At 52.8% G+C, this 27,983-nt stretch overlaps 10 protein-coding genes and 1 non-coding gene across 11 annotated transcripts; 3 read left to right on the top strand and 8 right to left on the bottom strand.

Moving 5' to 3' along the window:
• Positions 1-37: 37 nt before the first annotated feature.
• RHO25_011849 (uncharacterized protein) lies at positions 38-2,320 on the bottom strand (the record flags this gene model as incomplete). Its single annotated transcript, XM_023603264.1, has 4 exons — positions 38-962; positions 1,015-1,176; positions 1,228-1,362; positions 1,416-2,320. The coding sequence occupies 4 exons, from the start codon at positions 2,318-2,320 to the stop codon at positions 38-40; spliced, it is 2,127 nt and encodes a 708-aa protein (XP_023454498.1).
• Positions 2,321-3,047: 727 nt separating this feature from the next.
• Positions 3,048-4,906, bottom strand: RHO25_011848 (uncharacterized protein; the record flags this gene model as incomplete). The annotated part of the gene is made up of 5 exons (XM_023603263.1): positions 3,048-4,082; positions 4,150-4,500; positions 4,549-4,629; positions 4,682-4,751; positions 4,857-4,906. 5 exons carry the CDS (start codon positions 4,904-4,906, stop codon positions 3,048-3,050), a joined length of 1,587 nt encoding a protein of 528 aa, XP_023454744.1.
• Positions 4,907-6,143: 1,237 nt separating this feature from the next.
• RHO25_011847 (uncharacterized protein) lies at positions 6,144-7,536 on the top strand (the record flags this gene model as incomplete). Its single annotated transcript, XM_023603262.2, has 4 exons — positions 6,144-6,560; positions 6,617-7,024; positions 7,077-7,250; positions 7,312-7,536. 4 exons carry the CDS (start codon positions 6,144-6,146, stop codon positions 7,534-7,536), a joined length of 1,224 nt encoding a protein of 407 aa, XP_023454942.1.
• Positions 7,537-8,495: 959 nt separating this feature from the next.
• Positions 8,496-9,379, bottom strand: RHO25_011846 (uncharacterized protein; the record flags this gene model as incomplete). The annotated part of the gene is made up of 3 exons (XM_023603261.2): positions 8,496-8,769; positions 8,827-8,959; positions 9,013-9,379. The coding sequence occupies 3 exons, from the start codon at positions 9,377-9,379 to the stop codon at positions 8,496-8,498; spliced, it is 774 nt and encodes a 257-aa protein (XP_023454742.1).
• A 2,944-nt stretch (positions 9,380-12,323) lies between these two features.
• On the bottom strand, positions 12,324-13,677 carry RHO25_011845 (uncharacterized protein; the record flags this gene model as incomplete). Its single annotated transcript, XM_023603260.2, has 3 exons — positions 12,324-12,596; positions 12,668-13,495; positions 13,555-13,677. 3 exons carry the CDS (start codon positions 13,675-13,677, stop codon positions 12,324-12,326), a joined length of 1,224 nt encoding a protein of 407 aa, XP_023454939.1.
• Positions 13,678-14,082: 405 nt separating this feature from the next.
• Positions 14,083-16,450, top strand: RHO25_011844 (uncharacterized protein; the record flags this gene model as incomplete). The annotated part of the gene is made up of 4 exons (XM_023603259.2): positions 14,083-15,184; positions 15,520-15,614; positions 15,704-15,924; positions 15,967-16,450. 4 exons carry the CDS (start codon positions 14,083-14,085, stop codon positions 16,448-16,450), a joined length of 1,902 nt encoding a protein of 633 aa, XP_023454743.2.
• A 144-nt stretch (positions 16,451-16,594) lies between these two features.
• Positions 16,595-18,539, bottom strand: RHO25_011843 (uncharacterized protein; the record flags this gene model as incomplete). Its single annotated transcript, XM_023603258.2, has 2 exons — positions 16,595-18,242; positions 18,295-18,539. The coding sequence occupies 2 exons, from the start codon at positions 18,537-18,539 to the stop codon at positions 16,595-16,597; spliced, it is 1,893 nt and encodes a 630-aa protein (XP_023454941.1).
• A 2,965-nt stretch (positions 18,540-21,504) lies between these two features.
• Positions 21,505-22,244, bottom strand: RHO25_011842 (uncharacterized protein; the record flags this gene model as incomplete). The annotated part of the gene is made up of 2 exons (XM_023603257.1): positions 21,505-22,028; positions 22,088-22,244. 2 exons carry the CDS (start codon positions 22,242-22,244, stop codon positions 21,505-21,507), a joined length of 681 nt encoding a protein of 226 aa, XP_023454771.1.
• A 1,252-nt stretch (positions 22,245-23,496) lies between these two features.
• Positions 23,497-24,632, top strand: FSR4 (fusarubin cluster-oxidoreductase; the record flags this gene model as incomplete). The annotated part of the gene is made up of 3 exons (XM_023603256.2): positions 23,497-23,618; positions 23,674-23,891; positions 23,944-24,632. The coding sequence occupies 3 exons, from the start codon at positions 23,497-23,499 to the stop codon at positions 24,630-24,632; spliced, it is 1,029 nt and encodes a 342-aa protein (XP_023454936.1).
• A 577-nt stretch (positions 24,633-25,209) lies between these two features.
• RHO25_011840 lies at positions 25,210-25,298 on the bottom strand. Its single transcript has one exon. It is a non-coding gene; the product is annotated as a tRNA-Tyr (tRNA).
• Positions 25,299-25,659: 361 nt separating this feature from the next.
• Positions 25,660-27,170, bottom strand: RHO25_011839 (uncharacterized protein; the record flags this gene model as incomplete). Its single annotated transcript, XM_023603255.1, has 2 exons — positions 25,660-26,761; positions 26,818-27,170. The coding sequence occupies 2 exons, from the start codon at positions 27,168-27,170 to the stop codon at positions 25,660-25,662; spliced, it is 1,455 nt and encodes a 484-aa protein (XP_023454938.1).
• Between the last annotated feature and the right edge of the window lie 813 nt (positions 27,171-27,983).

Genomic DNA, 27,983 nt, shown 5'->3' with positions numbered 1-27,983 from the left:
GAACTCTCGAATGAATAGTCAGAAGCGGAAAGTGCCTCTAAACAACGCGACCAGCGGCATCAAACTCGAAGGCGCCGCCAAGATCGGAATGGGCATCGTCCTCGTCCTGTCTGATCATTTGACGGGTCCAGCTCCAATTGGGTTGCGGCGGTGCTAGTCGTGGCCGCGAAGGTCCTGCAGTTGGTGGCTCATCGTCAAGCATCATTGGATCATCTTCCTCCTCCTGATCTTCTTCCTCTTCGCTGGACTCAACGAAGCCTTCTTCGAGCATGAGTTGCTCCTTTCGGCTTTTCAAGAGCTTGCCAACACGTTGCTCTTGGCTCCATGCCATCACTTTGATAGCATCAAGCTCGTCGGTGATGATCCTTGCCGGACACTCCAGGCCAACCATTTTTGCGCGCTTGGTCATGGCGGCGACAGTCTCTGGCTTATGCCGAGCGTTGAACTGGCCCTGGCCGAATCGGACGCCATCAAGAAAGGCCATGCGTACTGTCTGCTCCTGTACCAGGCCTGCCGGAGTGCTGAGATAATTGCGTGCGAACAGGGTCGCGAGGGCGCGCCATTCCTGTTGATCGCGCGGCACGACTTGTAAATGCCATCCTTGGACGATATCGGCAACGATATGAGATATGTGGTCGAGGGGTGAAGTGCGGTCCAAGCCCAAAAATCTTGCAATCTCGGCAATGGCCTTCACTGAGAAGGTGTTGAGTGGTACCTTTTGCCTGATGAAATCGCTCTCCTTTCTGAACAAGGCCGATTTTTCGCTCAGTATGTCAGCCCTCAGAACGTGGTCGATAGCTGGCGAGGTCTTTGACAGGCGGAGGAGATCTTTGACCTTGATTGTATGGACGATGGCCTCCTTGTGGATGGCGCCCCAGACCAGGAACTCATACGTGCCGCAATACCTCTGGGCACCGTTGCTCCAGGGAGCCATCTTCTGCGTCAATTCATCGTGGAAAGGTCTGCGGATGCTATTAGCTAAATGCTTCACACGTCAACCGTGGAACTACTTACCGTGCCCAGAACACGGCTCTCTTATCCAGCTTGCTCGGGTCGATGAGAGTGATCCGGCCGTTCCTAACGCCTTTCCGCATCTCAGAGAGGGCGAGTCTGAGACTCCAGACTAAGCGATTACAAGTGGACACGAAAGGCGTGTCTTTAAGCTTTCTATCCATGCTGTTCCGCGTTAGGTACAGGCCTTAGTACACTTGCTCGGACAAGGCTTACTGATTGAACACATCAGTGAGATCGACATCACTGCTCTTTGGGGGTCTGAAATGGACCACATTGGACTGGAAATATTTGCGTGCGATAAAGCCCTCCTCGGAGTTGTGGGTGGGCTGGTCGGATTCGACCCAGTATCTGGAGAGTGTTAGAATTGCGACTTGTCACAGGGTCGGGCGGAAGTGCTTTACCTGAACAGAAGGCCTGTTGCCGGAGGATGCGCGGCATCTCGTGGAATAGGAACCACTTGTTGTTGAAGACCTTCAAGTCTTCTCTCTGACATACGAGGCTTGGACCCATCGTTCCTCCAATACTCAAATTTCTTGGTCGGAGTCCGCGGCTTCGAAATAGCGCTTTGCTTTCGGAATTTGCGGGACACAGTCGTTGGTGACGGTAGCAGTGCTTGCTGCAATGTTTCCGATCGATTGATCACCGGGACTAGGGCGCTCGTTGTCTTGCTTCTTGCACGCGAGACTGCAAATTCTGGCTGTTGAACAGCAGGCGTGACAGGAGTAGCGAGCTGATGAGCTTCTTGTTCTGGCAGCACGCGGCGCTTCTTCTGCGGAGGAGATGCAACCGACGGAGCGTCGCGCTGAACAGGAGCAGGTCGAGCAACTTTTGAAGGAGGTGTCAACGGGAGTTGTCTAAAGGTCACCTCGACGCTGGTCTCTTCATGGACAGGCGCAGACGAGGCAACGCGGACCATACGAGGAGTCGCCTTGCTGACTTTAGGTTGACCTCCCTTCTGAACAGCTTGACTTCCATTCTGCATAGCTTGACGAATCCTTCCCCTGAGGCCCTCTCTCTGATCAAATTCCTCTTGCGTCGTAGGCTCTGCGCATATGGTCAACCAGCATTTGGCTTTGTCCGGCTTGGTGCGCATGTAGTATTGCGCGTAGAGGACATGCGGTCGAGCTCCACCAACCACGCCACTGGCTGCCAGCTCTTTCGCAAAGACCGTGTTGAATGCATCGGCTCGATTTTGACCAGCCAAATTGAACTCCGTGCTGAGCAGATGGAGCGTGACTTGCATTGGGTAGGTCCACACCATGGACGGAGGCTTGTCGGCACGAGAGGCTGGTTTTTGGCGCGCCATGTTGTGTACTGTGCTTGCGATCGTCTGGTCTTGTGTTGTGTCGTAGATGTGTGAGGTTAGACGTGAGTCTTATACCACGCACCGTGAATTTTGCGTCCTCACATCTGCACCTCCAATCTAAAGCTCCTGCCCGTCACAGTCATCGCAAAGGTAAGGACGCAAAAATAAACTTTCCAGCATACCGATTGCAAGGGGAGCTGGAGGAAGTTAAGCCAACGTCCTTTGACTTCACTTTGCACCTCCATTCTCTGCACGATGAGCACATCGGGGGTATTCGCCAAGTTGCATGTCGTCTCTCAGTCCATGGCAAGGCTTGTGTGCATAGCGTCTGTCTCGTCGAGTACAGCCATGCCAAGAAGTGAAGGTGGTGTCCTTTTGGTACCTTTGTGGCCGCAAGTCAAAAGCTACCCATGTTAGAGAGCTTTACATGGAAGCAGCACCTGAGAGTCAGCGTTCGCTCGACGAGAGAGCTAGACTCACCATTCCTGAATTGCACGAAAGTTGGAATATTTTTGTGGGACACAATCCCAACTGGACATGTGCAATTCGCATCTATTCCTCGCCTCTGCTTCGGCTGTATGGTATCTCAATCATGCTTTATCCTGCAGCAACAGCAGCGTTGCCCTCTATATCATGCCCGTCTCATGTCGAAACCAAATGACATGCACCTACAATGCAATATTGTAACGCCGTGCTCTTCCACATCTCCCAGCTTCTAGTAATCCATCTACCTTGAGCTGACAATGTTCTGCTGTGCGTTCTTGGCCTTGAGTCCCTGTGCGCCATCGACCAACCGTCTCTCGGTGTTCTGGCGAGTGTTGACGAAATCTGGGTAGTTGAGGGTAAGCTCGACAGCGCCGTTGACGATATTGTCAACGGCCTCGACACCGAGCATGAAAGAGTGGTCCTGGTTGCCGACTTCGTATCTCCAGCTGCCGAAGCGTCCGCGAGACCAGATGTCGAGCTTCTCGAGCTTGGGGAGGAGCTGAGTGAGGACACCCTCACGCTCGAGGGATGGGGTTGGGTAACCGTGGTCGAAGCGGCGGTGGTATGTGGAGACGATCTCGTCGTCTGGCTTAAGCATCTCAGTGTTGACAAGACCCTGAATGCAGTCTGCGAGCATGGTCTCCTGGTTCACCGGCTTCTTGCTGGACTCGGAGACCTCCAACATGATGCTCCAGTATGGACCCTCCCTGGCGGATGTGTCGCTTGGCTTGCTGCCATCTCCGAGCTGCAGGGTTGGCAGCTTCTTCGAGGCCTCTGGCTGGTTGTTAGGCGAGTAGTTGGAGAAGATGGTGGCGCGGTAGAATGGGCAGTTGTCCTCTGGGAAGTAGAGCCAGCACTTGTCACCAATGCGCTCTGGACGAGTTCCACGAACACCAACACCGATAACGTGGGTGCTGGAGTAGAACAGGCCCTTGCTCAAGTTCACGAGCTCCTCATTCTTCATGGCCTGAGCGAGGTAGTCGACAGACATGGTGGAAACGAGCTTCTGGTAGTTGACAGTTGTGCCATCGCCGAGCAGCACTCTCTTGTTCTCAGCATCCACGAGCTGGACCTCGCCGTGCTTGCCGAAGAGCTTCTTCTCCTTGGGAATGGTGTCAGCAACCTTGATCCAGATGTTGCCAGTGCCTCCGTGTGCTGGGAAGCGGAATGTGGCGTTTGGACCCCAGTTTCCTGCGGTCTTGTTGAGGATCACGTTGGTGGTGATCAGCTTGAGGTTTGGTGCAGCGACACGCTCACCGAGCCACGAGCATTGCATCTGTCCACATGTCAGTCATTGTTGTACGATCTCTTGCGCTGCCCCAGGGCAGTGTTCCGTCACTCACGTCTGTCGTGGGCACAGCCCACACCTTGTAGTTGTATGGTCTCATGAAGATGTCCGCAATGCCCGAACCCATTGTCCTCAGAATCCACTCATCGAAGTTCTTTGGCTTATCGCGTGCGACTCTTGACTCGACTGTGGCGTCGATCAGGCCCTCCATGGCCTTCACCTGGTCCTCCTTGGGAAGAGCAGACAGGTTGTTCTGGAATGGGTATGCCACCCACACGCCCTTGTAGCGGACATATGAGATACGCTGGTGAGTGTACCAGTCCTCCTCTTTTGGCAGCGCCTCGTTGATGCAGTCGTCGAAGTACTTGTAGTGAGAGAAGATGACGTGGCCGCCGACATCGTAGAGCTAAGTCCGTCAGTGGGTGGTTCGGAGGGAGATGGAGGGGAAACGTACGAAGCCCTCTGGGGTGACATCTGTGGAGGCAAGACCGCCAGCAGTCTCGTTGCTGTCAACAATCAACCACGAGGGGCCGTCCTGTATTGTGTCAGCTTCAATGGCGCGCTGCAATCACCTCCGGCTCACTCACAATCTGTTGCAGGCGCTTTGCGGCACCGAGACCCGTTGGACCAGCGCCGATAACGAGGACATCGATGTCGCTGCGAATGCGTTGTCAGTTCCAATGTCTCTCACGTACAGCAGCAGCATGCGTGCAGTGCAGTGCAAACAAGACTTTTTGTTGAGCACGCGATTCAGACACTCACATCTCCTTGCCATTCGCCTTGCTAATCTGCCTCTTGTGAGTCTGCGCCATGTTTGCGGTGGGAATCTGCTGAAGGAATTCGACGTGCGAGAGTGCGCAGGCGAATGTCGACGACAGAAGGTGTATGTAAAAGCGGCAGGAAAGGAGAAGGAGTAGACAAAATGTCGTCGTCGACTCCAATAAACATCCCACCACACCGCCACCAAGGCCGATATTTAGCTGAGGCCATAGCTTGACTTTTCTCCAAAGCGAGCAAGGGTCGTGTGGGTCCGTGGTGTGAAACGGAGGCCCGGAAGCGGACTGGTGCGACTCGAGCAATTCTGATACAAGCGGCAAGTCGTCGACGTCGGCCTGCCCTTGACACGATAGGGCCAGCAGCACACACGATCACCCACGGGCAAACCAGGAGAAATTATGGGCGACATGGCCCGATGACGCACCGGCCGAGTGATTGGATTGCCCGGTCATCAATCGTTGTTCGCAGTAGCGATGTGCGGCGCTGGCTCAGGGGCAGCACAGCAACTCGCAAGCCAGCGTCCTCCTCGTCCACACGTGCGCCCTGCCCAGCCCTGTGGCGTCAACTGCTCAGCTGAGATGGGACGGAAAATTGCTGAGTGTTCAAACGAACTCCCATTTGCAGGACGGAAGCCGTGGTACACCTACTGTGCACATATCCGTGAGACTATTGTCAGCATTCCGGACGCGTAGTTGCAGCAGAAACGATCACAGACATGCTGCAGCATCGCAATAACAAGCACGCTCAGTAGTTTCTTGCGACAGCTTCTTTTGGGGGCGATCATTCTCAACATACGCGCGTTGTCGCCATCACCACTCAGTAGCCGAGCGGAGCTAGCGACTAAGGCTATTGGGTGAGAGGACAAGGGATAGGCCAGAGGCTAACTAGTTGTACACATGAACCCTGTTGCTTTGCGCGGCCTGCGACGTTTTTTGGGTCGTTTCCCCAAAAATCTACACGTTCGTGCAGCCGCAACTGCATACCACACCAACGACACGTCCTCTTCTGCCACTCCCTTTCTTCTTTTCTTACTGCGTCTTTCAATTGCACTTTTGCAGTTGTGCTGTGATCTTTCCCTGCCCGCTCACGACCTCCGCTACGGCATTGTCGGGAAAATCTCCCAATCGATAACTAGACGATCGCGCCCCCGGAACTAACTAGATTCAACGCGCGCGAACACCTCTCCCCAGGGACCACATTTTTGTCCATCCTTCGCGACACCACCACCGCGCCTACCACCACCCGCACACCCCACACACACGTACATACACAATGGCTGAGAAAGAACGGCAATCAGGCGAGCAGGAGCGCCCTGCAGAGGTGCTGCCCACAGTCAACCCCGACGCAGAGAAGAGCCAGCCGCCCAAGGCCAGTCTGCACCCAGCAGTCTACATCGCAACCTGGATTTCGCTCTCATCCAGCGTCATCATCTTCAACAAATGGATCCTCGATACCGCTGGGTTCCGGTATCCCATTGTGCTCACAACATGGCATTTGGCCTTTGCGACCTTCATGACCCAAATACTGGCCCGATGCACCTCAGTCCTGGACTCGCGGAAGAAGGTGCCCATGACGGGCAAGATCTATCTTCGTGCCATTGTGCCCATTGGACTGATGTTCTCGCTGTCGCTGATTTGCGGTAACTTGACATACTTGTACCTCTCCGTGTCCTTTATTCAGATGCTCAAGGTGAGACAGGGCGGAATTGCACGGGAGGGATGGCAGAGTGAGCTGACATTTTCCAGGCCACGACTCCAGTCGCTGTCCTTATCGCATCTTGGATCTTCGGAGTTGCTCCAGTCAACTTCAAGACGCTCGGCAATGTCTCCTTCATCGTCATTGGTGTCGTTATTGCCTCGTACGGCGAGATCCAATTCAACATGACCGGTTTCCTCTACCAGGTCGGAGGAATCGTCTTCGAAGCCACTCGTCTCGTCATGGTACAGCGTCTGCTGAGCAGCGCCGAGTTCAAGATGGACCCATTGGTCTCACTCTACTACTTCGCCCCAGCTTGCGCCATCATGAACGGTCTCACTGCGCTCTTCATTGAGGTGCCAAAGATGACTCTGGCAGATGTGGAGAAAGTCGGATACCTGACATTGATCATCAATGCCATGATCGCGTTCCTCTTGAACGTCTCTGTCGTGTTCCTGGTATGTGCGCTTTTCAAGCAGAAGTCAGACAGCCTACTAACCAGATTTCCAGATCGGCAAGACCTCATCCCTCGTCATGACCCTCTCCGGTGTCCTCAAGGATATCCTCCTCGTCGTAGCCTCCATGATGATCTTCCACGACCCAGTCTCCGGCCTCCAAGCCTTCGGCTACTCCATCGCCCTCGGAGGTCTCGTCTACTACAAGCTCGGCTCAGACAAGCTCAAGGTATGTCCAATCTGCCCCAACCCTTACCCTCCCCAAATCCCCATCTAACACCATTCTTCAGGAACACTTCGGCGGCGCCCAACGCGCCTGGGCCGACTACGGAGCCCGCCACCCCGCCCTCCGCAAACTCATCGTCTTCGGCCTCGTCCTCATCACCATCTTCGTCCTCCTCGGCGGAATCTCCCAAAGCGGCTACGTCCCAGCCGAATACAACCCAGGCACGCTCGCGGGCGCCGCATCAGATCGCTTTGCTAAGGGCTGGGCCGGCAAGACGAACGGGTCATGAAAGATGGGATGAGATGAGAGCGGCAGAAAAGAGAAGAGAAGAAGTTCTAGAGACAATTTCATACAGCTGCAAGCAAGGGCAATAATGAAGGTTATCAAGGAAGAGGCGCATACAACGGAGCATGACAGACAGTGGGCGATACGAGGAGCATTTTCGTGGGATGAGATCGCGGGTTCAGCTTTTACCATCACCGAAAGATCGGGCAGCTGGAAGAGGAGAGCAGAGCCACTGATAGACTTGTTTCCAGCAATTGCGACAGCTGCTGCATACCATACACAGGCGCGAGAAGATACGAAAACGCTCGCAGCGGAGTCCAGCGGTCTTTTTTGGGGAAGTGAGACGAGTATTTCTCTCTGTATTTTTGGTATACCAAGACACATTTCCTTAAACTTCCAGAGATTCTAGCGATTCAAAGATCCAGTGACAATGGTTCTCGATTGTGCCCAGCGTCATGCGAAGTGAGGTCGCATATCAAAGCAAAGTCAGCCAGCAGGATTGAAGGCTTATGAGTAGTGGGACAGGCAAGCAGCGGAGCAATATGAAAGTAACAGTATCGACCATGGCAATGCAAGTGCAATCTGAGCGTTCCTCGCTAAGGTAATAAAGTCTATGCATAAATACATGTGGTATCGCTTCTTTCATATCATCGACAACAACAGTAGCACCGAGAACGGACAGCTGGAAAAACATGCTCGCAACAGACAAGAATCGCATGCTCTCGCTCCCGTTCTAAGGACGAGGTCCCCACCATATTTCGTCTAAACCCGCGCCAACATGAGGAGCTTCTACTAATCCTGCATTCTGCTGCTTGCTCCTCGTTCCATTCTTTGGCTTGATGCGGATCCGAGTGGGCCGCGGATTCGTCCTGTACATATGATGAACACCGCATCAGCCATCAACGCAAAACAAAAGACATTACAGCCCGTAAGTCGGCAGTTCTGGAGGAGGGAGGGTGGCGTCTACTTGTTCGCCTGCTTCTTGGCCTCGTCCTTGGTCTGCTTTGCCTGGTCCTTTGCCTCGTCCTTGGTCTGCTTGGCTTGGTCCTTCTTCTCATTGCCGTACTTTTGAGCCTCATCGTACTTCTCCTGGCCGTACTTTTGAGCCTCGTTGTACTTGTCCTGGCCATATTTTTGAGCGTCGTTGAACTTGCCGGAGGCGTTGTTCTTCAAGTTGTTAAGATGGTCCTGGGCATTGTTGACGTAGTCGGCAGACTTCTTCTTGCTCTCTTCGTACCTGATTGACTCAGTCAGTACGTATTTTGCTCACAAACAACGTCCGTGACAATCTCACTTTGGGCCTAATGTGTCGGCGATGACCTGGAAGACGTCGGAAGCAATCTTGAGGTTGGTGCTGACGAGTGCCAGGATGAGAGTGGTAAGACCAGCACCGCGGTCGTTGTGTCGAGCAGTCTTGGTGTACTCGTCTGATGGTCTCGTCAGCGACTGGCAACGGCTTCTCCACTTCCACTGTACTCACCCTGCCATGTGCCGTACAAGTAGACGACAGGAGCGAGGATGGAACTCTTGGCAGCTTCAACGACCTTGTCGGTGTCCTCCTTCACGATGGGAAAGCGAGTCTCGACTTGTGTGAGGCCAGAGTCGGCCAGCTCATCAGCCTTCTGAAGGTAAGGAGCTGCGTATCCTGCTGGTCTCTGCAGGTATGGCTCGACTGGCTTGCCGAAGCGAGTGTAGACACCATCAGCAATCTCGATTGACTTCTTGCCGTACGGGTTGGTCTTGTAGGTCTCGATGCCGTCGTGCACGGCTGGGTAGGAGGTGATGTGGGACAGGAACTTGGACTGTGGCTTGTCGCCGTTGGTGAGGGTCTCGGTTGCGTGAGGCATGATGAGAAGCTGCGGCGTGTTGGTCAGAACAGCGGCGCGAGGAGATGCAATGCAATGCCAGGCGTGGAGTCGGCGCGGGGTCGAGGGGTGTTGGAATGTAGTGCAAATGTCACAAAGTCTGTCGTTGTTGCGATCCTGAACCTTTGGAGGGGAAGGTTTGTGGAGAAAGAGCAGGATGAGACGAGTTGGCTCTTACCTTTTTTTCTGAAACCTGAAGAGGGCAGTTCTTGGTCGCTGCGAGCTCCGTCAGTCATTGGGCCGCTTGTGGGTTGCGATGCAATGCTATCAGCTTCATGTGCGACATACCGGACAAGCTAATGGGAGCTCGTGGCTGCTATCGGTGGGCTGACTGGACGTCGGATAGGTTCAACTGCGGCGTGCTGGGAGTTGGGGATGGGAGAGGGTGTGAGGAATGTGCAGACGGGCGCAGAGATATGGAGGCAGGAGGAAGGCGTTGAGCAAGCAGGCGCAAAGCGGGTACTTGACGACTCACACGGTGTCTTCCAGCAACCTGCTGGCTATCCATCGCCCAGCGCGGTTTCTTCAGCGAGCAGCCACACGCGGTTTTGCATGTGAAAGTCGTTCGCCATGGCGGAAATGTGCCCTGACGTACCTGCCCTCCCAACAACCGGCAAGCGAGCCAGTCAGCGCGCGTTCGCTTCTCGGCACGCCGTCCATGCTTCGACCTGGGGCGCACGCCTGGGACGCGTCTCGAAGCTTCATATCACACAGCAAACCTGTTCCGCGACACTCACGATAGAGCTGGCCCAGCTGTTCCGTGGTCTGCCTTCATCTCGATCCTCTCCCCGTGGCACGCCCTCCATCCGCCCGTCTGATTGGGGCGAGAGATAATGCATCGCCGTTGCTCTTGCACTTCTCCCAATGAGACGCTCCGACCACAACCCGCATCATGCATCACCAGGGGCGGACCTCTCAACCGTATCCACTATCGCATGTGAAGCCAAGCCTCGAACAGACGACACTTTCATGTGCCAGGTTGGTGCAGATTGCACGCCGGAGGAGCCGCTCTCATGTACACAAGTACTTGGACATCGATGGATCTCGGTGCTGAACACGCCCTCCCGACCTGCTCGCCCTGCCATTGTCGGCGCATGTCACACCCTCCCGCCTGCCTGTGATGGCTGCACACCGCACACTGCCGAACCTGCTGGCGAATGTGCCGATTGCAAAACCTGTCTCTTGGGCCTCACATCTCGAAGTCCGGACGCCGTCGCCGACAAGAGGGAGCATCACGCAGCGTGTCACAAGAGATCCGTTATATGCTCGTGTCTGTCGCACCTGCTTCAGCCCAGCAGAACACGACCTGCTCCGTACCTCCTAGTGATGCGGTACCTGCTGCACGCGAGCGCATCTGCCAGCGCACCTCCACCGACTCTGCAAGCAATCAACAGACAATCGTATCCATTGGCAGAGCCCCAGCTACTCAACGCCCCGTCTGGCAAGGGTCGACGATATCTCCCGAGGCATGTGGGTTCTGCACAAGCCAAGACATGGTTTCACTGCAGCACGAATCCAGCATGCTCACCCAACATATCGCCATGAGAGACTTTTGCTCGTGCTTTTGCCCAGTGACTGCCGTGTGACACGAAGTGGCCAAGCGACTGACAGCGCTAAAAGGCGGTAGACACTCCGAGATACGCTCGTCGTGGTGCATGAATGCCTATGCGAAGCAAAGCGTGTATAGCAATGACCTCTCACGATGACGTCGGGAGATTTCTCGCAAGTCGTATCGAATTATTGCTGACTCAGAGTAGTTCAAGGTTCTTGTCCGAGTTCATATTAGCTACTCCTCCCAGCACCCATCCAGTTCAAGGGCCTTCTTCTTCCACTCAAGCGCCTGACACGAAGCAATCTCACACTGACGTGACTAGCCGCGGCACGAATCGCATGCGAACACTTCAAATCCTCCTCGAGGATCATGCCCCTCCGGAGCGACCTGCGAAGCAATCTATGCTGCAGCACTGGACACTACAGCTGTCACACAATAGCTCCTGCTCGTGGTGCATTCACGACCTTGCTCGGCAGCATCAAACAGGAACAATAAGCTCCAATCGTTCTCTCGCGCCGGTCTTCTCGCCTTGCTCCTTCCATCCACGAGTAGCACAAGACCACCAGAGGCTTACCACTTTCTGGTCAATGATCAGATAGGCCGGAAGACAGCAACTTACAACCAGAACATTAAATCGATACTGGCGGAAGTGTGGTCAGCGTACGCGCATAGCTGCTTCGGCTCCGAAATGCAATAGGTGCTCCAGCACTAGGCGAAACAAGAGTGCCGAAGCTACCTACGTAGGCGAACGAGGACAGGCGCAGGTAGCACGAGGAGCTTGCATGTACGAGTTGGCTCAAAGAGGTGAGATGCAGCAACAATGATACCGCGGTCCTCGACGTTCTAAGCGGCTGCCTGCGTACTGTTCTGCACTTTCGACCTAATCAGGCTGATACCACGGCCATCAATTCCCATCTTCGCGGCCAGCGATGCTGCGCTCACCTGCCTGTACTGGCCAAATTTCCCAGAGACACGGATGAATTTCTGAACACAAGATGTAGGTCATTGCATACGTTCTCATTTTCCTCTTTCGTCTTGCAAGAGCTCCAAATGCATTTACCCTTCCTTTGCATGGTCTCAAAGAGATCCGCGCGCTGCACGAATGCTACATCTCAGCCTTTCCCTCCCCGTCGCGGAAGAGAGACCATTTAGACTGCCACATCAAACAAACGCCACATCAATTCATGCCATTCAAACATATCTCATGCAACGAGCCTCGCTGCTTAACATTCCAGGTCTTCGGCCAAAGCAATTGTGCGCTCTTTTGGCTGTTCCTCAAAAGCAACATCCAGAATCAAACCAGTCAACGCCGTCGTCCCACCTCACTCTGCTCTATCCACTATCGCTCTCAAGAATGGGGACTTTCGAATTCCCTCACGATCTCACACCTTGTGCCCCTCCGCCGTGCGAAGGACTCGTCGTGCTCGTCGGCGTTCCGTTCCCGCTTCCAGTATTTGGACTCCGTATCCCTGCAGTCGTGTCTGGCAAATTACTGATACTCTTGATCAACCACGCCTTTTCATCATTGAACTGATCGTCATCTGTGCGATCTTCCAAGAATTTCGGTAAGAATTTCAGAAGTTTCGATTTATTCATGATGAGGAATTTTTGGACCTCTGGTGATTTGTGAGGGTTTGCTGCGAAGATCTACGGATCACCATTGATCAGTATAATCCAAACATAATGCAGCAGCGGGTGCCGAGGGGTTTTGAACTCACCTTGAAAACGTGAAAGGCTTCATACTGCACCATCCTCCTGTCATCCTTGAGCTGCCACATTATGAGCTTCAAGTTCTCCCCGCTCTCCACATATCGACACATGCATTCGTAGAAACTCCGATCTAACAACACCTCGCCCAACAATTTGATACTCTGTCTCTTTGTCACATAACTCTCGCTCTTGATCAACGTTTCGTTATACCGCGAAAAGAACATGTCGAAATTCGTATTAATGTACTGTGCCACGAGACTCTTGTGTTTTGTCAAAATCAATCGAAAACAATCGAATGCGTCGGCGGAGACTTCGAAGCTGGATTGATCGATCCATGTGAAGAATTTCCAAAATGTGCCTTTTCCGCTTGCCGGGTGCGAGACGTCGACGTCGGAGTAGATGTCGAGGACTGTGCCGTCGGAGCGGGGTTCGTCGTAGAGGATCACGGCTGCTACGGCGTCGTGTTTTAATGCTTCTTTGAGGATTCCGCCGCAGGCGCTGGCGCTTTCGCGGCGGGAGTAGCCGTTGCAGAGGGCGATTATTATCTCGGGTTGTTTGCGGATTACTTCGCGGAGGGCGTCAGGTTCAGAGTTGTTGTTTGGTGAGGGTATATTGCCGGGTTGGCGGAAGCGGAAGATGTTGGAGATGATGGTTTGGGTGTCTTTGCGAGCTTCGAAGGGGAGGCGTGGGATCGAGGAGACGAGGATGGGGAGGAGTTGTTCGGAGAGGGTGGCCATGACGAGTTGGTAAATTTGGTCGGGTGAGGTTTCGAGTTCGGGGGTGCCTTGGAGAGTGACTTTCATTTGGGCAAGGTTTCGGGCGATGTCCTCCTCCAGCTGCATATGGCTTGTTAGTCGGAGGGGTATGTTTGTTGTGGTCGAGGGGAAGGCTGTACTTTTGTTGTCTGTTGCTGCTGTTGTTGTCCATCTTCCTTGGGCAGCTTCTGGAGCAGGTCCTTGACGGTCTTGACCATGTCCAGCGCCGACCGCTGGCGATTGCGGCCAAAGAGGAAGGCCATGCTGTCCCTCTCCTGCCCGCGGAGCGGTGTGCTGAGGAGGACGAGGAGGCGGTGGTGTTGTTCGAGGGATTGCCTGAGCTGTCACTGTCGGACTAGAGTGCTGTCATTCCAGCGCAGTGCAGCATGTCGGCCGCGCTACTGCAAGGTCCGACGTGTCGATTCCTCCTGCAGTTTGCGGTGGTGGGTGTGAGGCGAGGCCATGAGGCGTGATCAATGAATCGCGTCGCGCCCCGCCTTTGCCCAATCGTGGGCGGCAACGGGCACAGACGGCGACAACAACAACACGAACATGGCGCCAACGCTCAAAACACACAAACAATGGACGTGAGGATGGAGGCTCGGGCGTTGAGATGAGACAAATCCCCCATCAGCGTGTCTCGGCGACGGGCTCGCGTGGGCATCCGCATGCACCTCGTCGCCGATAACGCCCTGCAGCTTCCACCACCCGAGCTCGACCAGAAGTCAGAACTCTGTCGCTCGTGCATCTCGTCGTCGTGCGAAACATTGACACTTCCTTCCAGCATTGCAATCAAAATGACTACGGACGGCAACCACGAATGCTTCTTCCTCACGCGCCTCCCAGGCGAACTCCGCTCTCTCATCTACTCCCACATCCTCACCTTCTCTCGCCCCCTCAAACTCCGCCAAATCGTAGCCGGAAGTCCCAATACCTCCATCCTCCGCACCAGCTCTCAGATCTACTCCGAAGCTCTGCCCGTGTTCTACAGCTGCAATACCATCCTCTGCTCTCGCAATGACTTCTGCCAACACACCGATTCCGAAGACCTCCAAACCCCTCTCCATCGGAAAGATCAGATTCAAAATCTGTTAGTCAAGAACTTTTCTCAATCTATCAAATGCTCCTCGTACTCGGGCGGGAACAACATGTTCCTCGCCGGATGCTGTGAAGTCTGTCAGCCTACCGCAACAGGCTTCCTGCAAGTTCTGACCTCGGGATATGCTTTCCCGAAGCTGAAGTCCGTGGTCATCGATTATCACAATCATGTTGGCGAATTTGGGTACGTCAAAGATGTGATGCGCAGAAACGCGAAGCTCGAAACGTTGCGGTTGCATCGCGAGTTGGTTTGTACCGGCATGGGACAATTCGAGTTGCGCGGAACATCGATTGTGCTCGAAGGTCTGAAAGTGGTCTTTCGTGACGTGGCGATGAATGAGATCTGGAATCAATTCGAGAAGCTGGAGAGCTCGATTTCAATATACGGAATGCCTGATGAAGTGGCGATTCTGCAGAAGATGAGAGAGGATTACGATCGTGATTTACCGGATCAGCTGTATTTTCTTATGTGTGGGAGGAAGTCGATGCTGTGGCCGAGATTGTTTGAGGTGATAGATCGGTTGTGGAAGAATTTGGACAAGGTGAGAGAGGAGCGAGAGGATGAAGCAGTCGCGATGGAGGAGTTGTATGATGAGGTCGTGCGCCTGACGAGAAGATTCTCAAGGAATGAGACCAATCCATTGTTGATGATGCTTAGGACCGAAGAAGGAAGTATGATGGAGGTGATGAGAATGAGTTGATTACTTACGAATTCCTCTGCCGAGAGAGGCTTACTGATACCCGATGCGCCAGTTTCTATAACAAGCTAAAGGTACATCTAGAGCTGGGAAGCTCACGTTTCGTTCGAAGCTCCGACACGATCGCGGTAGGTGGTATCGCTTCTGCACGGATCTACATTCTGTTGTCCATGATCCTGGCAATGCCCGACGACATCACATCTGCATCTGCAAGCCTCTCACCGATCCTCGGGAAGCGAGACCTCAGCTTCGCACATCCAATATGCACCATCTTCCACTCATACATCTGAATTATCTGTTGAGACTCAGTCATGGCGAGTCAAGAAGTGATTGATCTCTTGACGGAATTCCAAAAGCGTGAAGGCGTAGAAGATGTCACACAATCAATGGCGGCCAACGTTGTGGTGAGCTGATATGCAAGTCGTTCTTTAACAAGCACATTGCAATGTTTCTCATGCTATTACTTCGAGACTAACGCAGCAGAATTCCCTAGGCCGCCAGCCTCGCCGCCGCATCCGAAGGCCACCAAGTCGTCAAACTCTACCGCCACGTCTGCAAAGACCTCCCACTAGAAAAACAGAAACTCGTCCAACGCCGCATGAAAGAAGCAATCCTCAAGACTGGTCCCATGTACGGCTCCCCGAAAATGCTCCAAGCCCTCTTCCCACTCTTCAAAGACTTGAAAGACGAGGAAATCGATCACTATGGTCCGAGGTGCGTTTCTGCTCCTCTAGCTTTGATACTCCCAAAGCGTAGCCACAAACAGAAGATAAATCTTACAAAAGATGAATCCTCTAGGCATGAATCCATAAATGGAGACCTCACCTCACCCTCCACCCCCCTCATCCCTCCCCACCGCCACGAACTCGGCCAAACCTTCTTCACCCAACTCTGGGGCTCCCCTTCCTCAAGCTCCGCCAATCAAGCCTTCAACCTCAAATTCCATCCCGATTTACATTTCCTTGTCTCCTTAAACCTCGCCTGGATCGTAGCCGAAGATACAATTTTCTCTTTTGCGGAAACTTGTATGTTGAATTCTGCTACGATGTTTTGTTCGAATAATGCGGAGCAGGCAATGTGGCATGTTAGAGGGATTGTGAGACAGGGAGGGACGAGGGAGCAGGCGCAATGGACGCAGGATTTGGCGTTGAGGGTTGCGGAAATTTGTGAGGTGAGGGTTAAGAGGGTTGTGCCGTTTGAGGAGATTGCGTGGGAGGAGAGGGGGGATCATACGAGGTGATATCAATTCATGCAGGGCTGGGAACTCAGATGGGATGAATACATGTATGTTGAGATCGTAAGGCTGTTCTTTCGACATGACTACGTAACTCATTATCAACGATAGGGTATCAACTTTTCACGTCCTTGCAAACAAGAAGATCATCTAGATCTTCTGATCGGTCTGCTGCTCAACAGCATTCTCAGCCTCTACAGTCTGACCGCGACCCTTGTACTTGGTCGAAGTGATCATGTTGAGCTCATCCTCCTTCTTGTCCAGATCACGCCATGTGAACCAGAAACCCACACCACCGATAAAAGCAAGGATAGCGACGACAGTGTAGTTCCAGATAAGCAGAGGATCTTCCGCCAAACCGACCAAAGCCTGACCAAGAGCAGCGGAGAAAGCGTTTTGCAGGAGATTGACACCCATGACGAGACCTCGCATGTTCTCGGGGGCTTTGCTGAAGGCGTACTCGAGACCGGTGATGGAGGCGAAGACTTCGGAGAAGGCGATCAAGCAGTATGGTACTGCCTGGACCCAGACGTTGATGGGGGCTTTGCAGTCGGCGCTGCTGTTGACTTCGCTATCTGGGCAAGGCGAGAGCTTGTAGATGTAGTACTGGAGCACGGCGGAGCTGACCATGGCGGCGGAGGCCACGAAGAAACCCCATGTGATACGCTTGAGCGGGGTGAAGCGGATGTTTGCCTTGCGGAGAGCTGGGTAGACGAAGTTGTCGATGATTGGGATGAAGATGACCAGAGTCAATGGGTTCAGGTTGTTGATCAAATCGTTTGGAACGCCGTTGAGCTGGAGAGTTGCGGATTGAGAGGTCAGGTTATTCACCATTTGGTTGTAGGCGAGCCAATAGAGTGGCAACCAGAAGAAGACCTTGCAGGCGTTGAAACCACGAGCGACTTGGTCAATCCAGACGTCGTCGACACCCTGAAGGAAAGCTGGTGCGCTGTCTCCGAGCTTGCTGGGCTTGATCTTCTCCCAGAAATCGTCCTTTTGGAAGTTGCGGTAGGTCTGAGCTGGGTTGGCAGACCAGCAGCCCTTGCTAGCGAGACGTAGAGCCTTGAAAGCCTTGGACAGCACAGACTCGGTAGGTGGGCTCAGAACATAGTGTTTCTTGCAGAAGATCAGAACGATCGGGGCGAAGAAGAACATGAAGGTTGGCAGTGCGTAGGAAAGCCAGAATCCGACGTATTTCTCAGCGTAGACCATTCCAATACCACCAACGAGGGATCCAGCGTTGATCATCATGTAGAAGTACAGGAAGACGCGGGAGTAAGTGACCTGGGGGTCAACAACAACGCGTTCTCCAGTCTTTTCGATGGTCTTGACGATTGGTCGGGTCTGTGGAATCTGCTCAGCCAAGAGAGGCGAGATGTTGGACTTGAAACCTCCTGTTCCAATTCCCATGATCACCAGACCGATTGCAAAACAACCGAGAGCTCCACTTGGGTTGTCCATGACAGTTGGGATCGAGGAGACGATGAGAATGGTGTGTCCGATGATTGCAGCGAGGATGGACCACTGGATGGTCATGTAGCGTCCGAGATAGGTATCGGCAATGTAGCCACCAACGAGAGGCATAAAGTAGGCCCAGAACTGGTTGAAGGTCGTCAAACCAGTCGCAGCACGCTGATCTTGTCCAAGTCCACCAGCTTGCTTGCATGCATCGACACTCCAGCCTGGCGCATTGTAGCAGAGCGGGCTCTCAACGACAGCTCCGGTTCGCGAGCCGAACGGACGTGGCTGTTGAATGAAGTTGACGAAGACTGCCGTGGTACCATAGTACGAGAAACGCCTAATTGAAAGTTAGTAAATGCATTTCCAGGAAAGTCGCCCAAAAGACCTACTCGCAGAATTCCACGAATGTCACTGTCCATGCCGTCCACGGAATGCTGCCACTGACACGGCGCAGCGTCTTCATCTCCGCCATCGTGGGCTCCTCGCCATCTGGAGTAACGCGGTCGTCATCGGACGCCGAGTGCGAATCGTACTCCTTCATGCCGTACAGAGCTTCCTTCTGAGTCGCCGAGACGACACTAGGCTGGCGAGCCTGTGCCATCACATGCATGTCCTGATCCAGAGGGGCACTCATGGTTGCTGATGTCCTCACCGGAGGAGGTACAGGAAGTCGAAATTGTATCCCTGTTATATCAGCCTCGGCGCCACACAGGCTTTTGTCGTTGGCAAACCACCGAAGCTAGAGTGTGTAGGAAAAAAATCACCAAAGACGTGCTGCAGGCGCGCGCTCACGACATTCATATAGCTCCACACCAACACCCACTTGCTCGGCTACACTTCAGCGATCAGCGCCCAGGATAGCAATTCATGGACACTTCCAGCACGCGCGTGGCACGCGACCTTATCGCATCAGACCTCATTGGGCCCATGGTGTGCAGCTCCATTTCGGGGCGGCCAGAGAATCTCTGCTACGGGCACAGGATCTCCTGCATGCTACCGTAGTATCGATTGCCACCTTGCACGAACAGGGCCAAGACGGCGCTCACGCCAACAAGGGAAGGAGATGTTTTTCGATAGCACCACAAGCTCATTGAGAACCGCCCGCCCAGTCTTTGCCTAGCCCCTAGGCCCTTGGCTCTATGCAAGTCCGAAAGTATGAGAGATAGCGACTCGGATTCTGCGCTTCGCAACGGGCTTCGACGAACGGTCCGGGGTAATCAGGCACGCATGAGCGCGGCTCAAGAGCGCGTTATCTGCATGCCATCGAGGTTCAGGAGTCGTGGGAGGATCGTGGTTGAAGGTGAAGTCGCGATGGGAAATCCTTCTCCTTCTCGAAGCCGGTTCGCAGGCTTGGCAGCAAGACCACTCTCCGAGGTACCGACAACTTACCCGCGATCGTCTGTTCAATGTCTCTCGTGTTTATCGCGAATACTTCCCCCAATTGGCTCTTGGAAGGCAGGGGAATGGAATCAACATGGTTTCAGTGTCCAGCCCCCAGCCTGTTGAGAACGCTGGTTGTTCTGGCATGGTCTCAAATGACAACGTGTTCGTCCAGTAACACCTCAACCAGAACACAACACACTGCAGCAGCACAGAACAGCGCAACTGTGGCGCCGCGGCGATCTCCTACACCCTGCCGAGACTTGCAGCAAATCCTATGCGGCACAGAGGAAGTATCAACAGGCACTGTCGGTCTTGGCTAGCCAGCAATGCCATTCCCTTACGTATCAGAGAGTTTCCATTTACGAGCGATGGATCTTATCTCAGACACCAAACCCCAGAGCTATCTCCAAGGCTATCTTCAAGCGCAGTCTTTGGCAAGTCTTGCTCCTACTTCTTAGTCCTCGAACAAGATGCGCAGCCTTGCTTGAGAAAGAGGCACTCTTGGTCACATGCAAGAAGAGTTCGAAGAAACACTTGGCTGCGGAACTGGCAAGGAAGAGTCGCGCCACGCTTTGCGCCAGTGCGCTCATAGCGTAGAGTCAAGCATTGTGGGCACTCTCTTCCTCACGCCACGACTTTTTATCACCTTCCTCTTTCGTGCTTCTGCGATGGAGTACCTTGGACTTCACCTGTGTTGGTTTTGCAAAGGCGCGAAGGAGCGTGATACAAAGGCATGATTCGGGAGGGCCAAGACTGCAATCCACGACCGCTATTCCTTCCATCCTTTGAACTCGTAAAACCGAGCGCCAAGCGATTGATCGCGACGGATGCAGTGTGAAGTCCGCGGTCGATTGCTGCTGTCCCACACTTCATCTCAGAGATAACGATGCGAGTGGCAAAGTGCACGCTCTTTGAAAATAATAATGTGCTCAGCAGATCTATCAGCCCTCAACATATCAACCACGAATCTTTCCTCTCCACTCCCTGGGAGGCACCACAGTACTAGCAGCTACTGTAGCAGGCATTCCACGTGTGAGAATGCTTGGTGGAGGCAGTGTCCACATATCAGTCCCACTTTCGAGACGGATCGAAGTACTACATATGCAAATGCACATGTCGATAAACAAGCCGCCAAGCACGTGCTTGTGCTTAAGGCAAATCTAGCATAGATGAATTGCGCTTCTTTGGAAAGAGCTCCACCAACGGTGCGCTTCTTTCGGTGTGAGCGGCACAACATGACTAAAAGCACATCCTACGTGTAACGCAATCATCGAGCACATCCGTTGAGGAAAACCTGAGACACACAGCTCGACATCGCCATATAGGACCTGAATGCGAACATGAAATTCGATCATCGGCATAGTAACTAGTCTCTAGGAGGGTTGACTTTAATAGCAATGATGCACTGCCTACTACAACCAATACAGTATTCCATCACGAGCGAAATTCAATATGTTCGACCGCGTATTGTTTAGTATGTACAGCACCTGATCCGGAGAATGCAATCGCCATTGGCAGCCACGTACGAACTTGTACACCCGTAACCAAACTGAGACTCCGTTTCGCATTTGCTTGCGCAATTTCCAAACAAACCAACGTTCTCCTCTCGTGGACGGCAAGGCGTGCCTTGATCTGCGGCGCCTTCGAGAGCACAAGTTTCCACCGGAGGTGGAGCAATAGTGGTGGTGGTTGTTGTCTAGAAGTAGTCAGTATTAAGCAATTTTTCTGGTTACGATTGAATTTATGTGCTCACAGTTGTCGTCGTTGTCGTTGTAGTTGTCGTTGTTGTGTCTTCCAGCAGTATTAGTGCCTCTCGCTCGCTTTCATGGGCTTCTCATACCTGTCCGGCACATCACTAACCCCTGCAGCATTTGATCACGAGGATACATTGGCCGTTGCCGTTGACATACGAACTAGTGCACCCCTGGCCAAAATTGCTGTTGAGCTCGCAAGCCCGTCCACAGTCTCCTGTTGGGCCCACATTGTCCTCTCGCGGATTACAGGGCTGGCCTTGACTGTTTCCACGTGAGCAAGTTTCTGCTGGAGGTGGAGCGGAAGTGGTAGTGCTCGAGGTGTAGAACAAGTTAGTAAGAAGCCAGTGTTTGCTTAAGAATGGTCTGATGCACATACAGTTGTGGTTGTTGTCGTGGTAGTAGTAGGAGGAGTGGCGGTTGTGGTTGTTGTGGTTGAGGTGGTCTGTATCTGGTTAAAGACTATCAAAACGAACGTTCGTGGATACTCCCTGTGGAGGTCGTGGTAGTCGTGCTGCTTGAAGTTGTCGTCGTTGACGTAGTGCTTGAGCTCGACCTCCCGGGGTATCCGTTGTTCGGACAGACAAGACTGATGGTGTAGTCACACGGGCTGAAGCCGCGCCCATTGATCTTACTCTTCTGATAACAATAGCCGTTCGTGGTCTTGTACTGCGCAGTGGCACATTTGGAGTTCGCAGCACAGAGAGCAGCGCAGGCGGCATAGCTGCCGACGTATTGTCCATTGTCGAGATTGTTGCCTGGGCTATCGGTGTTGCACTTTACGTTGCAGCCGCCGACCTTGAGATTAGAGGTACAGCCTTTGCCTTTGTCGTAGGTAGTGGTGCCCTTGACTACGCTCAGTTGGTTCTGCGATTTCTTCTTATAGCAGTAACCATTAGAGTACTGAGCGGTGACACAAGACTTGTCGTTGGCACAAGCTTTGCCACACTCTGGGGCACTGATTCGCAAAGGAGAACCAATGTTGTTTCCTAGCGTTGCTATCAGTATGTAAAGCTGCAGTGCGACAAGTTCCTGCGAGGAAACCCACCGGCTCGGTCTGCGTCGCACTGAATGGTGAACTCTTGACCACCTATCTTCAATACCTGGGCCCGACAATCACCACGCTTTGCGAGCTGCTTCGGCTGGACGGCCGCAAAGGTCGTCGAGGACAGAAGTCCCACAATAGTGACTTGTGACCACAGCATGTTGCCTAAGGTTCAGTTCTGGGGATGGACGGTGTACTGCGAAAGGCCCAGTGAAATCTGCAGGGAGTCAGTGGAACCGAAATATGTATACCACCACGCGTCCTGTCTCGTCAGCCAGCCACATTCGCTTCCTGTTCATTAGTATCAAGCCACAGAGCTCAGCTGATCGAGAGAGTTCCGTGCTTGTTCTCCAGAGACATGCCGCCTTGGGATTGACTCGGTTGCTACTGCATGTTCCTGAATGTCCTGATGACAGTCCCTGCACGCGAAGGAGTGCCCAATAGCCTACATTGAAGCGCAAGACACAATCGAAGCAGATAGCATGTAAGATTGGTGTTCTTGTTGTCTGCACCGCAAGCAGGCAATGTGTACTTGCGTCTTGAGAGAGTCTCGCCTTCAGCCTTCACGAGCGCTAGGCAATCAGGCCGAAGTTTGGCACACGGCACGTTGGCGCATTTCTAGATGCTCGATGGACTTTCACAAGCTGACTCGTGACATAGGTAGATGGTGAGCTAGGTGACGCTCCGAGTCTTCATACTGTGCATGTGTGCAGAGCTCTCCAGGCATGGGTGCTGGTGTAGACTGCTTGGTTGCTCTTGCAGGACAGCGACCGGGAATCCATGTTGCCTTTCTGGTGTCTTCGTCGTCGCCGCGAAGGTTTGGTCGCATACGCCTCCTAATCTCATGACCGACTCTTCAGCATCTTCTTTCAGTTAGTCTCGCGAATCGTCCGTCTAGTATAGGTCCAGATTGAGGAGAGAGTTCAAGTCTGAAGCCACGCTCTCCGTCCAAGCTCGGATTCACCACGTGAGCGGAACGTGAGACGGGGCGAACCTTCCCCCCGTTTCCTGCCAAAAAGCACGGTGACCATGATCAGAAGTGCGACTCTGCGAACACGGTCAACCATCATCCGCTGTAGCGAGGTCAACATGCCGGCATGCGCGACATCACGACATCAACGTCGCCCATTCAACAGAGCCTCCTGTTCACGCTGCCGCACAATTTCACAGTACAGATCGTGATTTGTCGGCCGTCCGATTCCCGAGGCAAGACGAAACGCGTAGATGTGGGCCTGCATAGCATCATAGCAGCTCTGTCTAGTGCTTGCATCTTCGACTCGAGGAGCTTCTGTCAGAATCTATGAAGTGGGCAAAGGATAAGTACATTTGTCAGCGTTCTCATTCTACTCCTCATATTAGCTGCTTCGGGACTATCTTCTAACAACACAGCATTAAACGAAATATTGTTGAAGATGAAGGAAGCAATTATCCACGCAGGCCCAAAGGTCGAGATCAAGGACTCGCCAATTCCAAAGCCGGGGCCACACCAAGTTGTGACGAAGATCATCTACAGTGGTAGCAATCCTAAGGACTGGTAGGTTGAAAGTCCTCCGCTATACGATATGCTTCTTTACTAATCCTCCGATCAGGAAGGTGCCAGAATGGCTCAAAGATGTCCCGGCGATGAACCAGGGAGATGACATTAGTGGCATTGTACACGAAGTAGGAGAAGGAGTGACAGAATTCCGAAAAGGTGACAGAGTGGCCGCATTCCACCAGATGCTACAACCCGGCGGCAGCTATGCAGAGTACGGAATGAGCTGGGACCATACCACATTTTTCTTGCCAGAGAAGACCAGCTTTGAAGGTATGGCAGGATACATATGTCTGTTGCATTACCAGCTGACTTGCGGAAACAGAGGGCGCTGCCATTCCTCTCGCAGCTTTGACCGCAGCTGTTGGATTGTTCGCCAACGACAGACTCAATCTCCCACAACCTACCGCTCCCGCGACCCAGCCCATTCCACTCGTCGTCTACGGAGGCTCTTCTGCAGTTGGCTCCTACGTCCTCCAGTTCGCCCAGAAAGCCAACATTCACCCATTGATCGTGGTAGCTGGTCGAGCGCAAGAGCACGTAGAAAAGTTGATCGATCGCTCGAAGGGTGATACAATCATCGACTACCGCAAAGGTGACGAGGCTGTATCGCAAGGTATCAAAGATGCGTTGAAGGGAGCGAAGCTGGAGTACGCCTATGATGCGGTGTCGGAGAAGAACAGCTACCAGAACATTTGCAAGGTGCTCGAGCCACATGGAAAGATCACCTTGGTGTTGCCTGGTAAGGAATATCCTGAGATTCCGGACACTGTGAAACAGAGCACGACAAGCGTCGGTGACGTCCACAGCAGCTTGAAGGATTTGGGTTTCGTGTATTCGAGGTTGATCACAAGAGGACTTGAAGAGGGTTGGATTAAGGCTCAGCCGCAAGAGGTCATTCCTGGTGGTTTGGGAGGTGTTCAGAAGGCACTTGAGCAACTCAAAGATGGAACTGCGAGTGCTGTGAAGTATATCTTCAAGATTGAGGATACGGAGGGTGCTGGGAAGGATTAGCTTGTCAGCAGCACCCAGTAGTTTTATTCAGAAAATGATTCTGTCATTTGATCTCGATCGTATGTCCGATGTCCTGGTCTTAGATTGAACAGCGCCTGTACGAAACTGCGGACGAGTCAGTTCCCAGTATGCCATAAGTCGAGGACAAATATCAGTTTAGACTTATGGCCTTGTTATGAGAACGATGATAACGGCGTGTGTGATTGTCGCACTTCGATCTCAAGAAACGCGTTCAATTCATTGGATAATATAGTCAGAATGCATATGCGACAACACATCGTTCAAACGGATGCTTTCGCCGCCGCCAGGCATTCTGAGATTTTGGCCCATGACACCAAAAAGACGAACTCCTCTGCACACAACATGTCACTTGCAGGCATGAGACACTTCATCCGCACAAGAAGAACATGAGTGGAATGCTGAGCAGCTGTTGTGATGGGGGAAACCAAAAAGCATACCGCCAAAGCCAAAAAAGTGAGGGGAAAAGTTTCACCTCACCACCTCACCTTCGAACCACCCCGAACGACCAACACAAATCACCAAGCACAAAAAGAACAGCAAAAGCAAAAGAATATTGTCTCCCGACGCGGGATCGAACCGCGGGCCTCAAGATGACAGGTTGTTGTCCATTACAGTCTTGCGCTCTTCCAGCTGAGCTATCGAGAGTGGCAGTGCTGAGCACTGGATAGCTGTGTGGCATGCAGGGGTAAAATTTGGTAAACAATATGACGATCAATTCTTGAAATGCGAATACACGGATGCGGCTAGGAATGTTCACCGTCTGGGCTTGCTATTGTTCTTCTGGACTCCATGGAATCCTTCGAGGGACTCAGACGATCCCCACTTTATGTTCAACCAGCAGCACCACATACGGGCCGTCGAAGACGTTCTTTGAGATCTTTCCGTGGCTCTGTGAATTTCAGGCAGATTTGACAGCAGCAGAGTATCCCGACGAAAAATTATGCAAAGTGGAAAAGTGACAAACTGACAGTTTTCTGCTCAGAATTCTTGCCATCAGTTACACACCTCACATAGCCTCTCCTATAGTTTCCTTCCCTACACATTCCACAATGGTCTCAACAATCTCAACTTCCTGCACCTCCGACTGCCCCAGAACTGCATTCTCGAGATAAAACATATCGTTTGCATCTTTCGGCGGCTTCAGCTCGAACAGTCTGTCCATCGACTCGAGTGGAACCGACTTTGTCTCAGGAATGACAAGCCAGGCGAATCCGATGCTGATTAGCATGACAGACGCAAAGAAGAAAAAGACACCATATCCGCTTTTACCCATATGTGAAAACATGTTTGGTGTGAAACGGGACAACAAGAAGCTCCAGAACCAATACTGGAAGGCTGCATTGGTTTGGCCGAGTGGACGGGTGTTCATGCTGAAGATTTCGGAGTTGATGATCCAGGGTGTACCGCTCCATGATAACGAGAAGAGGACAGTCCAGATGTAGAAGAAGCAGATGGCCATGATGCTTCCAGTGTTGTGGGCCCCGGTTGTACTGTCAGCTGAAGAGTGTTTCTGCGTGAAGATGTGGACACCGATGATCCACATTGATATGCTGCAGCCAGCTGCACCGAGCAGTAACAGCAGCCGTCGACCAAGACGATCAACCAGGAAAGCCATCCAAAGGAGGGCAGCGATCACTTTGACAATGCCAAAGGTGCCTGTCGCCAACAATGCATTCTCGGATCCTGTAATACCAATAGCCTGGAACAACTTGGGCGAGTAGTAAGCAATGGCGTTCGCGCCAGTTCCATGTTGCAGCATAAAAAGAAGCGCCCCAAGCAGCAATCTCCACTGCAGCGATTTGTGCATGGCGACTGCTCTGAAGGGATGCCAGAAACTCTCAGCGAGGCCCTCGCGAATAATTGCGTACTCTATCATGGCAACCTCCTCCAGCATATATGAATCATCCACAGGGAGCTGTCGGAACCCTTCGAGGTTCCTGATCGCATGTTCTCTGCATCCTGTCTTGCTGAAAAGCCATCGTGGTGACTCTTCTAGCCAGAAAAATGCGCCGAGGAAGAGAAGGACTGCTGGGATGAGTTGCACTCCGAATGGTACCAGCCATTGCTTGTGAGAGGGCTGCAGCGTCTGAGACACTGCGTAGTTGATCCTTCGCAAGCACAACGGTTAGCTCTTGCTTGCAGACGAAGTTTTAGTGAAGCGTACCAGAATCCAGCAACACTGCCAATCTGCCAGAATAATTCAAACATTCCACAGATCCGACCTCGAATAGCTGGAGGAGAAATCTCTGAAAGGTAAATCGGAGTGACCATGGAGCATGCTCCGGCCCCAATCCCAGTGAACGTGCGTCCCGCGAAAATGAGGGTCAAGCCTCGAGCATGATTTGCCCCAAGCGTGAGTCCAGAGCCCAGCATGAGGAGGATGGAAAACCAGACTAAGCTCAATCTACGGCCGAGATAATGAGCTGCTGGATAGGCTGCGAGCGACCCTACCATCGCTCCGACTTGAAAGGCTGTGACGATGTTCTCTTCGACGAAAGCCAGATGTGATTCTGTCATTTTGTCAAAGTCGAATTCTCGCGTGAATGATGGCGTCGCGAATGATGTCCCTGGAATTTACATGTGTTATCCCGTAGATCAAGTAAGGTAAGAAGATTATTGAGCGAGTATACTCACCAATGAACGCCGAATCATATCCAACAACGAGCGCAGCAAACGATGCTACCACAGCAGAAGCATAAAGTCGCCAATTGTGAACTGCCCCCGGCGTATGTCGATCTTCTACCAATGCGAAGAAGCTGTTCCTTGTATGCCCGGCTTGGATCGATGCATGTCTGAACTGCCATAGTGGAACGGAGAAGAGGTGCAGTGGCCTTCCTGCATAGTACCGCTTGTATAGTCTTGATCTTGACATTGTTGTTTGTCTGCTAAGGTGCAGGGAAGACTGAACTGCCAGAGGCCACGGGTACGTCCATTTGAGCGCGAATTTAGACTTTGATGAGATTTTCTGTACTCCGCGCAGCGAACTGCCTTGTTCTTGTGCTGGTGTGTATCAGGCAGGACCTTGTTCGTTGCCAAGCTTCTGTGCTTTCTCTCAAAGGGGAGGATAGCACCCACAGCTGACTGGCCATCTCCTGTGATGGTCAGTGACATGGGAATTGCAAAGAAACTTGCATTGTTTCGGCGGAAAGTGCAAAATGTGCGATAGAAGGAAGACTGAGCCAATCTTGAGCAACTGCGGAGGTGAGTATTCTGATGCTGTACATCCCGTGTCAACCTCGACCCGAGACAGGATCTAATGCTCTGCGCAATAAAGGCTTCGCAGTGCTCGCGGCGTGATAGTTCTGACATCGAAAATGCTGTGTCGTTCAT

This window comes from Cercospora beticola, chromosome 8 (genome assembly GCF_033473495.1).
Source record: "Cercospora beticola chromosome 8, complete sequence".
Taxonomy (NCBI): domain Eukaryota; kingdom Fungi; phylum Ascomycota; class Dothideomycetes; order Mycosphaerellales; family Mycosphaerellaceae; genus Cercospora; species Cercospora beticola.
Note: the sequence above shows the minus strand (reverse complement) of the source record. Positions and strands in the feature narration are given on the sequence as shown.